The sequence below is a fragment of the Megalops cyprinoides genome, chromosome 20 (genome assembly GCF_013368585.1).
Source record: "Megalops cyprinoides isolate fMegCyp1 chromosome 20, fMegCyp1.pri, whole genome shotgun sequence".
Lineage (NCBI taxonomy): Eukaryota > Metazoa > Chordata > Actinopteri > Elopiformes > Megalopidae > Megalops > Megalops cyprinoides.
The window spans coordinates 5,311,871-5,324,687 of record NC_050602.1 but is presented as its reverse complement, the minus strand read 5'-3'; the positions used below and the strand labels follow the sequence as shown (position 1 = coordinate 5,324,687).

The window sequence follows — 12,817 nt, the reverse complement described above, 5'->3', positions numbered from 1 at the left end:
ACTGAACAAGCGGAGGCCCTTATTAAACCATTACCATGTTTCATGTAGTGTTATGATCTAGTAATTAGGCCATTACTCTGTGTCTGATCTCTACATCCATTAAGTGAAAACTGACATACTGCAGTGTACTTTTACTTATTATGGGCACCTGGAGTATGGTGGCATGAAGCAACTTAATTTTTCTCTTATAGATCATTGCTTGGTGCAGTATGAATGCTATAATATCAGAGAATGTTGCTTCTATGTTATAGATCTGTGTTAGGTTTCTCGTTCGCATGTTGTTATAATGTAGTTACATTGTTCTAATTGTTAGGCATTGTGTGCATAATCAATTACTGTTGTATGCTTGTATTTTAGAATTGTTCATATTCACGCCTATTTACTATTTATTCATCATACTAGATGTTGAGCCCACATGAATGTCACAGTAGTAATATCTGCGGTCTTCACAAACTAACCTAAATTATATTATTATTAATTGAATTATAATTTATTGTGATTATTATTACGGAATTCATTCATTATCAGTTGGAGAAAAATCAAACATTAACCTAGACTGGCCCAAACTCCCGATTTAAACAGTAACCTCCTGACATGGTATCCCAGATAAACAGCTGTAGCCTTATGTTGGTATGCCTCATCTTCACTACAGAATCATTCTCTGCGGAACTACGGCAGACCCAAAGGCGACGGGGAGGTGCGGGTGGCCACGGTCGATAAACGGGCAAAACAAGACCGGTGAGTCCCCGCCGTTCACGGTGAACAGCTTTCACCGTCATCTTTTCGACTGCCTTTCATGTGTTTGTTTTTTTTGCCCCCTGCTCCCTGCAAAGCAGGCACATCTTCCTATTCGATGTTGCCGTGATCGTCTGCAAGAGGCGCGGCGACAACTACGAGATGAAGGAAGTGATCGACCTCAACCATTTCAAAATCACCAACAACCCCACGACGGACAAGGAGAGCAGGAAGGTTTGTTAGCCGAGGAAACGCTGCCCCCTGCTGGCAAATCTGTGATGGGTGAAAGTTATTTGGCGGTTGCTTGAAAACAGCCGTGTCATTTGCTGAGGTGACCAGAATCCCTCAGTTACAGATTAAATTGGCTTTAGGTAGGAAGGCAAGTGCTTCCACATCTCATTGCTGTCATGTGCATTGAAATTCATAAGCTCTGCTGTGGTATACTGTGTGTATAGTAGTACAAAAATTAGCCATTGGCTGTGTGTGAGTGTGTCGGAGGATTGCCTCAGTCTTGCCTCAGTGCTCCTGTGTAAATGCAAAGATTACTGCGGTGAGACAAGCCTAATGTATTAATTCCAAAAGCACACAAAGGTTCTGAAACATCACCGATAGCTTCTGGGTGGTAAGGTATTTAGCAGTATGGTAGCTTACGAGAAGTTAAATGATGCAGCAACAATGATGAAGCAAAATCAACAATTTTAAGCAAAGATCCAATACAATTATGCATTGGATTATAATAATTATCAAATTATTTGCAACTGCTTCAGGTGGACATACAACATCACATGCTTCCTTTTGAGGAATTCTCATCACATTTTACACTTTATACAACCAAGTTATGTTTCTTTGAGGAAGTAAAAAATCCAGTGGAAATGTTTGGTGGGTGAGGCAAGAATTTATTGATGAGCCTTGCAAAGGTTTTTTACTTGGCTGGTGCTTAGTATGTCCAAGTAAACACTTTCCCTGGGACTCTATTTCAAAAAGCACTGTTTAAATATTAATGTTAAATACCAAAGTAAACATCCTGCCGTGTTCTCATAAAACAGAACTAGGTACCTTTCCAGGCTGCTGAGATTCTGCCTGACAACAATCCACCTGCCTCCTCCCTCCCTCCAATATCACCTTCTCATTGGTCATTGCGGGTTGGTCATAATTTCCTTTTCACTTTAATTCAGGAAATGGGTTTCCTTTCAACACGCTGTCTGGTTCGATATCCACCACTGAGAGGTGTCTTTGAGCTGCTGGTCCAAAACATGCCGTTTTAAGAAGTCTACCTCAGCTGAACTGACACCCACTGGCCGGCCTGTTTGAAGTGCCCGCACCTCCTGTGCATCGACTCCCCCCCCCCGGCCTCCCCTTCCCCTCACTCCCACGTCTGAGATGTGAGGCTAGCTGATATCTGATCACTTCCCCTGCAGTCTCTTTGCCCCCAGCCAGTGGTACTCTGTGTCCACTCGGAGCTCCAAATGTTGAGCGGGAATCTGAAACTGAGCGATGTACGTACGTGTCGTGCAAGGTCACGCTTTTGGAGGAAGCCCCGCGACAGTTTTGGCGCACACGACCCCTGAACACGCATCGCTGCAGAATTTGCATCCTGCGTGCCTGCGTGTGTGTGTGTATGTGTGTGTTTGTACCCACACATCACATGCTGTCCCTCTCTGCCTGTTCGCAGTGGTCCTACGGATTCTACCTCACCCACAACCAGGGGCAGACTGGCTTTGAATTCTTCTTCAAGACCAGAGAGATGAAGAAGAAGTGGATGGAGCAGTTCAGCATGGCTCTGTGAGTGTGCTGGCCCACTGCTGGCCCCCTGCTGACATCCCCACTACCCCCCTGCCCCCCCCCCCACCACCACCAGCACTAGCACCGCTGCCTGCTCTTCCCCTTTGTATTCTAAAAACAAGAACAGCAGGCCTGAGAGCAGCAGGGTTTTTTTCTTCACAGGCGCATTTGTGAATCAGAGGACGATCTGGCGTGGCACTCTCTGATCAGCCCACAAAAGACTGCTAGCCATAACGTCCCCTCTCTCCAGGGCAGGACTTTCCCTTTTAACTAGCTGGCACCTTCGTTGCAATGACCTGATGAATACAACAGAGCACAGGGGCAAAAATATCTGGGTGCCAGAAAAAGATAAGCCAGAGGTGTGGGTTTAATGTTCTGTGAGGTAAACCATTAGAGTTCATAATGTTCAACCGGTTTGTTGATTGGAAGGGCTCAAAGCATTTTTTTCAAAGCAACTGGTGTACCCATTGCCATGACAAAGCCAAATTCCTTTAATGTCTTTTTTATGGGGAATTTAGCAGCCACATTGTAGAATGTTGGAAAGCAAGCAGCACAGAGCCTTGACTTAGAAGTGAGTCATTATTCGGGAAGGTTAAAGAGAACCTTTAATTCATTCCGGAATGTTATCTGTGAGTCATGAGATTCCCCTGCTAAGTATCACCATGACTCCTTGCTCCACCATTCTGTTCCACCGCGCCCCACATACTGCAAGCGAGGTGGTGCGTCGAACTCAGTGAAGCTGCAAAACACAACAAAAGACATCTCTGAAACAGAATCGGGGCCCTTGAGAGGGGAAGCAATCATAGACATGCTTCATAAAGTCTTTTCCAGTAGCGCAGACTGTGGATGAAGGATGGTGGTGTTGGCTCTACAGAACGTTAAGTAATCAGTTTGCTTGGCAGGCACACTCATTCAGGGTGACTTGCACAGCTTGCATCTTACACATCCATTTATGGAGCTGGATATTCTCCTAAGCCATGGAGGCTTAACGTGAGTGTATAACAGCATCCTGTCCAGAATTTCCACCTGCAACCTTCTGGTGACAAGTGCACAGCATTCTAATAGCAAGGCCTGATGCTGGCAACCAGAAAGGCCTGATTTGCTGGGACTGGCCACCTGTTAAAACGATTACCTCCCCCCCCCCCGTTCTGTCTTTGCAGGTCCAACATCCGCCCAGAGAATGCCTACAGCAACTTCCACGAGTTCCGAATGCACACCTTTGAAAAGACCACCTCCTGCAGCTTCTGCCACATGCTCTTGAGGTGAGCATCTGCAAGGCACTGCTCTCACTTCCATGCAGATTCCACCATGTTTTATGCTCCCTGTTTTTTTTATGATTACACACTGCTTAAAATCTTACTGTATTGCATTCTATGAAGACATTACAACACTTTTTTGGTCTTCGGACTAGGAATGCTTCACATTAGGATGGAATTTAGATTGCTTAGAGACCTTGATCGTGATCTAAGCACTATACTCAACTTTCTAAGCATAAAGCACACAAACTAAAGAATTATCTCAGACTACTTCATTTCGTAGGCTTTGACTGATGAATGCTCTAGACCTGAAAGAACTTGCCTCGTTAATCACAGTTGTAATCAGTTAATGAAAGCGGTAATGCAATGTCATCTTACTCTCTTCCTGTCAGGGGGATTTTCAATCAGGGATACCTGTGTCCAAAATGTGGGGCAGGGGCCCACAAAGAGTGCCTGGGCAGGTTTGCCTCCTGTGGGAAGGCTAATCAAGGTAGGGCTCCCCTAATGACCGTCTGACATTCCAATCAGTTCATTTTTACCTGATATTGTAGCATGACCACTTATTAAGACAAATATGGGAATGCAAAGTGTTTGACCATACCCTCTGTTAGATTTTGGGATATGTTGTTTGAAAGAAACACGTTTCCTGAATCAAAATCTGCTGAGAAAACACATGTAGCATTTCCAGATCACTGATTTGAAATCATGACTCCACTGCAATACCCCCACTTCCAGGGGCAACTGGAGGTATTTCTTATCTCACTTGATTTGGGAGAGTGCTAAACAATGCAGTCTTTCTTGAATGCCTGTTAATCATTATTGGCTGAGCTGAATTATGTCACACCGTAATCAGGTGATTCACGAACCTAATGCATGTTTAAGAAGGTAAGGTGTCAGCAGAGAAAATATGTGCCATGTCTTTGTTACTGAGATGTGGGACACAGAGTAATATAGAGGTCACAGTCCATAACTATATTGTGTTGCATCACAACTACTTTGTGAACAGTTGAGCTTTGTCAACCCTTGATTTTGTAAATGTAACCATTGTATAACATATTCAGTGTGAACAGTAGATTCATGAAGGTTTAGTAGTATATAAAGGCTTTCTATTATAATGTTAAGAAAACCTAGAATGTTACACTCTGATCTCAGACACCCTGTTCTCTGAAAAAAATACATAACCTTACTATTATCGTTTAACTTGACTACCTAAAATCAAGTTTGTTGTCTATGAATATGCCTAATAGTTAGACATATCAAGCACTCAAATTTCATTTACAAGGTTCACTCAGCATGTTCAATCAATCATGTTACCTTTGTTTTCTTCTCTCAGACAGTTATACTTCTCCAGACGCTAGATACTGTACCTTGAATTAAGGCATATGAGGGGTTCAAACTTAGTATTGTGACTCAGAAAGAACAGTACAAGCACTAAAAGACAATATATATGGGGTTTATGAGCTGCACACAGCACAGTTCTTGGCACGTTGCTGTGTATTTACTGCCCTTGTTGCCTTGTTATTCCTAAAGCCCATGCCTGTTTGCGTAGACAAAGTTCAGGGTGACATGCAGAAGCAGTAAAGAGGCAGCCCTCCCTCAGGGAACCAATTAGGCGGCTATCGGGAGTGAAACAATCTCTGGTCCTGTCCCCCTTAAGGTTGATCAGGAGCGAGTCTGACAATACACCAAATGTTGTACACACACACACACACACACACACACGCACACACACACACGCAGTCACGCAACAGGCTGCTCGGCCACACCGCATTGACCATGCCTCTTCTAAAACTGATTTCAGATCCCAGCCCGCAGCAGAAACCACAGGTAAGGCGTACACCAATTTCAGCTCTTTTTTTAAATACAGTTGCAAAGCTGGTTGCGCGCTCTTTTGAAAGTGAATGTGTGCTGTGCGTGTACAGCACAAGACCTTGTTTGTGATTGGTCGTGAGAGGACTGCTCCATTGTAGGTGGAACTACATCTTTTTATCCTTAGAAGGAAATTAACTTGGAATCTTGTGGAGATGGAACAATTGCCTTTCTGGCATTCTATACTTTTTTTTCAGCATGTCTCCAATTTTGGCTTAATTGGAAGTTATAATATAATGTATGCAACCTCTCCTCCAAATGCATATATAAGACTCATTAGTATGAATTTGAAGATGGAGACATTAATCAATTAATGATACAGTGTATAATCTTGGTCATAAATTTTAAAATCACTTCATCATTTTTAATGATACCATTCCTGGTTTGAAATACTGTATGAAATTTGTTGTGCTTTGCATGGCCTAAGAAGTAAAGAGTTCTTTTGTTTTTCCTGTAGATGTAATCCTGTAGTCCAGCATTCTTCCAGCTTTGAGTAATCTCAAAATGTGTACTGTTTATTAATTTTACCAATATCATATTCCAATTTACCATTATCTGCTTGGCATATGCTGGACGTGCTGTCATGGTGCCCTCTAGTGGCTCGTGTGGTGCTTGCGAGTCACTCATATTATGTCAATAGAGTTGCACCAATCCTCCAATCAGTGTTTGCTTTGCAGTGGAGCACTGTGGGACTTGTAGTATGAAAAAACAGCCTCTGGCTGTGAGTGTATGGAAGAACTGCGTTCGTGTTGACTTCAGCACTCCTGCACAAGTACAGAGGCTGTGCCACAAGTTGTAGTGCAGTTGGTGATTCCAAATTAAGGAGAAAGGGGATAAAAAGTGTAAGGAAGTACTAAAAAAGACATTTGGGGTGAAAAAAGGTATATTGGGTCGTAAATAGCTATAGTATCCATAGTCATAACAGTGAAAGTTTGCAGATCTCCATAAGTGATGCTTGTATCATCTTTCCACAGAAAGGGTTTGTAGCAAGAAGACGGATCGATCCAGGTCAGTACACTTCTCATGTGAAAACTCAACAAGGATCTCTTATGAAACAGGCAGATGTGTCAATAAACTTGAATATGAATGAATAATCTGTATTGATATAGTGACTGTCAAGGATTATGGAGATCTGAGCACTTTACTGGGTGGCTCTGTGTGTGTGTGTGTGTGTGTGTGAATGGGGGGGAGGGGCTGTTTAAATTCAGATCCATGGATGTATTTATCACGTCAATGTCATGATGTCATTGCATCAAGATATCAATTTATCATCTCATCCCAATACATATGCAGTCAATATGACTGTACTAAAATATTAAACCCAAAGCATGAGAAATATATTTCACAGTATGTAAAAATGTATGTTATATTCCTAAAATATAATAATAAGTGCCACTTTTCAGGATAAAACTGTATACATTGCAGAATAAATGTTTCAATATATGTAATTTCATACCAAAATGAATGCATATGTACATTCATAAAGCACATGTGAAAATGTGGAATTCATATTTTAACAACTGCATTAACAGCGTACGTAAGCAGAATTATATTAATTGGTTTAATAACTATCCAACTGTATTAGTGAATAAAATACGTAATTGTGAAGTAAAGATAAATTGCCCAGGAACTGAGCCCCCAGCAAGCAAATAAAATAATAACATGACCAACATAGGATACATCTACCATATAATACTTGTCCGTCATATGCACGGCCAGAATGGCCTCTTTGACCAGGGTGTGAAAGATTTCCAGCTTTTGAGGCGCATAAACCAGAGTCTGGTGACTGCCTCACAAATTGACCGTAAATGCATGGCCGCTTTTGTTGATCTGTCTTCAGTTAAAAGAGTGGAAAATCCCCTCCACCTCTTCGCATCACGCTGAAATTGATAAACGCTAGGCTCTCCAGGTCACCGTGGCTTCATAATCCAAACCATTTGCGTGCTTCGGGTGTAAATTTTATTGTGTGTTTTTCTCTGCCGCCCTTGTCATAATGCATTTTACCCTCCAGGTAGCTCCGTAATAAATTTATCATGCTAGAAAAGGCAGGTTTGACCAGTTACAAAATCTGACTGTCTGTAATGAGATACCTAGAGGAAAAAAACCAACTCATTTATGCTGTATAACCGCTCAGTGGACATCTCTCTTTTGATTCAGACTCAGATATTACGGTTTTTTCTGGGCAGAGGCGTCCATGCTAATGAGGCTCTGCACATTAGCAGATGTCCGTTCTGGCACTTCGAGAAACACAACCCTCGCGTTCATTGCCAATTACAACGGCCACATACTCTCAGTGCAGTTTCTGACCTGTGTGTGTGAGCGCAAAGTGTATGAGTGCAAAGCAGTTAATATTTGAAACTTCACACTCCAGGGTCTGCATTAGAGAGCTTAAATGTTCTAATCGCGTTATCCAGATGTGCTGGAATTTGTTAGCATAATCCAGTTTTCCGACGGTTTGTGTCAAATTATGCTAATGGGTTTGGAGTTGCTGTTTTAGAAAGGTCACGTGGTGACTGTGTAGTTGAAAACCACGCGATTTTCTTGGGTGTAAAAATTATGCTTTGCATCTTTGACTAGGGAGTATATGGTTTTATGAGCACTTCCAAGGGTTTTAAATAAAACTTTAGATGAATTATTCAGCTACAGTGTCTGGGCCATGTCTACAATGTATCTAGCAGTGGAAAACCTTTTTTAAGGGTTAGAAGATGTACCACCTGTACATAAATGCACAACCTTGGTCAACTCACACTCATACAGTCCTCTGTGGTTAAAAAATTGATCTGTATTTGTTACCTTACTATACATTTCCAACTTTTCTAACCGTTTCTCACGATTAAAGCAAAAGTACCGTGCACGTAGATGCAAGCGCAAAGTCAAGAATGCTGATGAACCAGCTCATTCTTTGATTGCCCTTGAATGTCACTGATGTGAGGCATTAACATTACATTAAATATGTCATTTAAATGCTGGTTATTCTGATTCCATGAACATGCTATACCCATTTTTGGCCCTAAGTACTTTCCAGTGGCTCTGAAATAGAAAACAGTTATGAAAGTCCTGAGATTCAAACGCATACAAATCCGTTTGGCGCATAGTCAAATGTAAACCCCAGCATAATGTTACTGTGGAAGTACACAAGCTATATGACATCAGCAAAGAAGTTATTCTGCTGCTAAGTGTGAAGCAGCTCCCTGGAGGTTGAGGGAAGTAAACAGTTGAGCATTGGGAACTGTCTTCTGTTCTGGAGCGGAGCAGCCAGGTCCAGCCAGCGACGAAACCCCATGAGGCAAATCGTATTAGCGGAGCCGACTGAAATGCCCCACTGACTGAAAGTGATAGAACTGGGTTGATAGTGCAAAAAAAAAAAATAAAAAGAAAAAAATGGCAAGAGAGCTTTTGAACCTGGGTCAGTTTGCTTTGTCACGTACAGAAGGTCTGGAGTTCATCTCCATTAAGGCTGGCACTAGAAAAAGTCCAGATGACACGCAGGACACTGCCTGATAAAACACTACGACTGGCAGACTGGCTAAATCACTCGACCAGAAAGTGCATCTCTAGCTAGAGGTAGCGCCACAACAGACTGCGGTGTTCTTCTACCTGATTTATGGAAGAAGAATTATTATAAGCGGTTTATCAGAACCTGAGATCATATGTCCTCCAAACGACTGACAGTTAATGAGGTAACTTTGTAACATCTCTGCGGCACAAGGAAAAATGTGCTCGGGGTTCGTGTTTTTCCTTCCCATCTTTGAAGGCATCGGCTGGAAGGCTGACACACTCTGGGGTCTTTGTTACGAGCAGCGTCTCGGAGAGGAGAAAGCCAGCCCTTGCTCAGGGGTAGACGTCCTTTGTCATCCTCTGCAGAGTGTGGTGATTATGCACCCCCCCCCCCCCCCCCCCCACCATCCTGCCTCCCCCCCGTTAGAATAACTGTGTTCACAGGGCTCTTCTGGCTTGTAAAGCACTTTCAAAGAGTCCTCCAATGAGAGGCATGCCTTTCTTCTACCGAGGCCACAAGAGCCTGGCGCCGATTTCGGGGGCGCCATCTTTTGCCTCGCATTGCCCCAGACCCCTGTTCTGTATCTTGCGTGGATGCCCTGGGCAGAGCCTGACTTTCCAGGTTATTCTCAATTTGCCAGCAGAAGGAGACCTTCAAGCTCAATTATAGTAATTACATTACAAGATCTGTCCAACCTATAATTAGAGCAATGGCGGGGCAAACTATTCACGAATAGATCCAGCGTTCCTTTTCTCTGACAAGAGCAGCAAGTGAAACAATATGATTTATTCCAGGAAAGCAGCTCCTTTACAGGGAGCTCAGATAATGTCACTTTTTTGACTTCTTAAAGCCAGTGGAGGAGAATCTCTCACTTTGCAATGCAATGAGCCAGGCCCATAATATACAGTGCACTTACATTTGGTTTACATCACCATGGGATAAAGACATAAGGATGGAAGATTCAAAAGCCATTAAATCCCAATTAATCCCTAAAAAGACTTCTTCTTAAACTTGTTATTGTTGAAGGATATGCAAAAACAGCATTTTCAATGTGTGTGTGTTTTTTTAGTGCATTTGAAAGCTCAACTTATCTGAATATGTAGTGGGTTCATCCTCATGCTGTCACCACAGATTTTCTTTATGTGGATCAGATATTCCGCTTGCTATGCCTCACAATGAAAGTTCTGTTCCATTATTGAAGTTAGAAGTGCTTTGATTTGCTGCATCATTGTGAGCACTTTTTAAAGAGCATGGTCTAAAATAGAATATCCATAGCCCATGTAGCAGCACAGCCTGCACAATGAACTCCATTTACCAACTGGAACCACCAAGGTAAGGAAGAAGGCAGGGCATGCAGGAGCTGAATACCTGATCATCATATAGAGTATCTATGATATCACAAATTTCAATTGATCAGTATATAAAACTGTAGGGTAATGTTTTGGATTTGGAAAATTTTGCATTCTTAAGGCGTACAGGTAAGAACATGGATGGTAAAATTAAGAGTAGATCAGGGAACCTGTAGCCTTTCTGCAACCTACCTCTTTGTGAAAAAGCACAACCAGTTAACAATTGCGGGTACCTCTGTCCTCTCACAGGACTGCCAAAGATGCTGGCGATCCGCGACTACTGTGGCGTCCCGAGTCCCTCCTGTGGCCCGCCACTGAATATTCAGACCGGTGATGTCATCGAGCTCATCTGTGCTGATGTACGCTCCTCCTGGTGGCAGGTGAAGACTCATTTTGCTACGCAATGCTGCACATGTTAGAATATGAAGCCCAAGAATATTTTAATTATGCTGAGTGTTGCTGCACTTGACTAAATACCATTTTGTGCACATCATGTAGAAAACAATCCAGTTTCTCAACTGTAAAATATATCGCACAATACAGATTAAACATAAACTCCTTTTATACTTAACTGAAAAACTTAGAATTATTTTAAAACTACGCTTAAGTGTTTATACTGTAGTAATTGCAGTTTCACATATAACCAACAAGGAGGCATACATAATCTGAGTTCATTTTTGGACATGTTAAATATTAAATGTTTGTGCTGAAATGAAGATTTTTTCTTAGAAATCGACTGGGACTTCATTGCAATGCATTGTAATGTATGCATATTGTATACACATAGATGGAAGTGTCAGTGATTGCTTTATTTAGTTGTTTATTCAGTATATATTTGAAATGTATTTAAATGTGTATTTAAATGTCTTACATCTAAATTAAGTTTAATATCTTGCAACATGCATATATTTTATGTTTGTAAGGACTCGGATACTTTAGTAGAAAGAGTAGATTGTCCTGCAACTCACGGACCAGCGTTAACACAGCTTGCTAAGAGTGAGGTGAAAGGTTTCTCTACACATGGAGTTAAACAGACTAAGCTTTTGCAAAAAGTCTCCACATTACAGAGCCACAGTATATGACATGAATCAGGAGTCATGATTCACGAAAAAAGCAGACCAGCTTGACGCAGCAAAGAAACAGCTCCTCGGTTGTCATCTTTGGTTATGTGTGCATGTGTGTGCTGGGGGACACGGACATCTTTCAGAGAGTTTTCCTCTGACAGTCAAACAGGAGCAAAACGAGGTATCGTGTGTGGGTGTGTTGGTGGCGCTTCTCGTTCTCGGGTGTTTATTTAGTTTTTGGATCGCACTGCTGTCGCTATTTCCGTTCGTCTTTATCCTGGTACTAAAATGCCATCGTCCTGCTAATGCTTTTTTATCAGACTGGCTGCTGTTCTGTCAATGAGACGCAGGGGAGCAGGCACTTTGTGTGATTTCAGATGCTCTGTGGTCCGTAACACCTGATGGCGCACGTTAAAGAAGCATTTGAGCCAGTCGAATACACCATTTTGGGCTGGCTACATGCGCACGCTTGCTAAGATGTTGCAGATTGTTTTTTTTCTTTGAGGATCCCATCTGTGCAACGGAAATGAATATTATCTATTTTTATTGTTTTATGCAAAGCGACACTTACCTCAACACAAGGCTACTTAATCTTCACAGCCCCGTGGCGCCAAAGGATGGAATTGCAGAGCACTGCGCATTCATCTCCAGTGTTACTGAGAGACAATTTCCCTCCCAATGCCAGAAAAATACAATCAATCACAGCAATTTCATTTAATTTCTCCGGCTACCATCTGTTTGCTCTAAAGGGGTTACATGTTTAATCTTTATCACACGGTTATCTGTGGCCTAACAAACAAAGGCCTTGATAAAATGTGATTAAGCTAAAACATATCATGAACGCTGTAGGATTTGGTCGCAAATCTAATTTGTGTATAAGGGCCTGTCGGTTGTAATGCACTTTGTAGTAAAAGAAACACAAATAGATATTTAATGTAAAGTATATGAATGTGGTCCCCCACGATATACATATTGTTTTTTTAAAAAAAAACATAATGAAGCAAAACTTGTCTGTTCAAGCTTATTTAATTGTCATTGGTAACCTTATTGTGAATATAAATAATCAATTAATTAGTTCTCCACTGTTGTATACAAATTTTCCAGTTTTGAAACAGGCAAATGATTTGATTATTTAAACACAAAACACACAGCAGCTTATTCAGTCATGTGAAAGAAAGCTACTTATGCACCGCCTTTCCTGAACAGACACATTATGCATTTGGAAACCATTCAAAGTGCAGATTTATTTTATTTTCCAAATCT

At 41.8% G+C, this 12,817-nt stretch overlaps 1 protein-coding gene across 1 annotated transcript in view; it reads left to right on the top strand.

Moving 5' to 3' along the window:
- Nucleotides 1-12,817, top strand: part of vav3b (vav 3 guanine nucleotide exchange factor b) — a 63,777-nt gene that overhangs the window by 40,492 nt on the left and 10,468 nt on the right. The window contains exons 13-20 of the mRNA XM_036554146.1: nucleotides 653-738; nucleotides 837-969; nucleotides 2,408-2,517; nucleotides 3,678-3,779; nucleotides 4,166-4,263; nucleotides 5,575-5,600; nucleotides 6,617-6,650; nucleotides 10,740-10,870. Of these exons, the coding sequence (XP_036410039.1) occupies nucleotides 653-738; nucleotides 837-969; nucleotides 2,408-2,517; nucleotides 3,678-3,779; nucleotides 4,166-4,263; nucleotides 5,575-5,600; nucleotides 6,617-6,650; nucleotides 10,740-10,870 (720 nt within the window). The remainder of the gene's footprint in view (nucleotides 1-652; nucleotides 739-836; nucleotides 970-2,407; nucleotides 2,518-3,677; nucleotides 3,780-4,165; nucleotides 4,264-5,574; nucleotides 5,601-6,616; nucleotides 6,651-10,739; nucleotides 10,871-12,817) is intronic.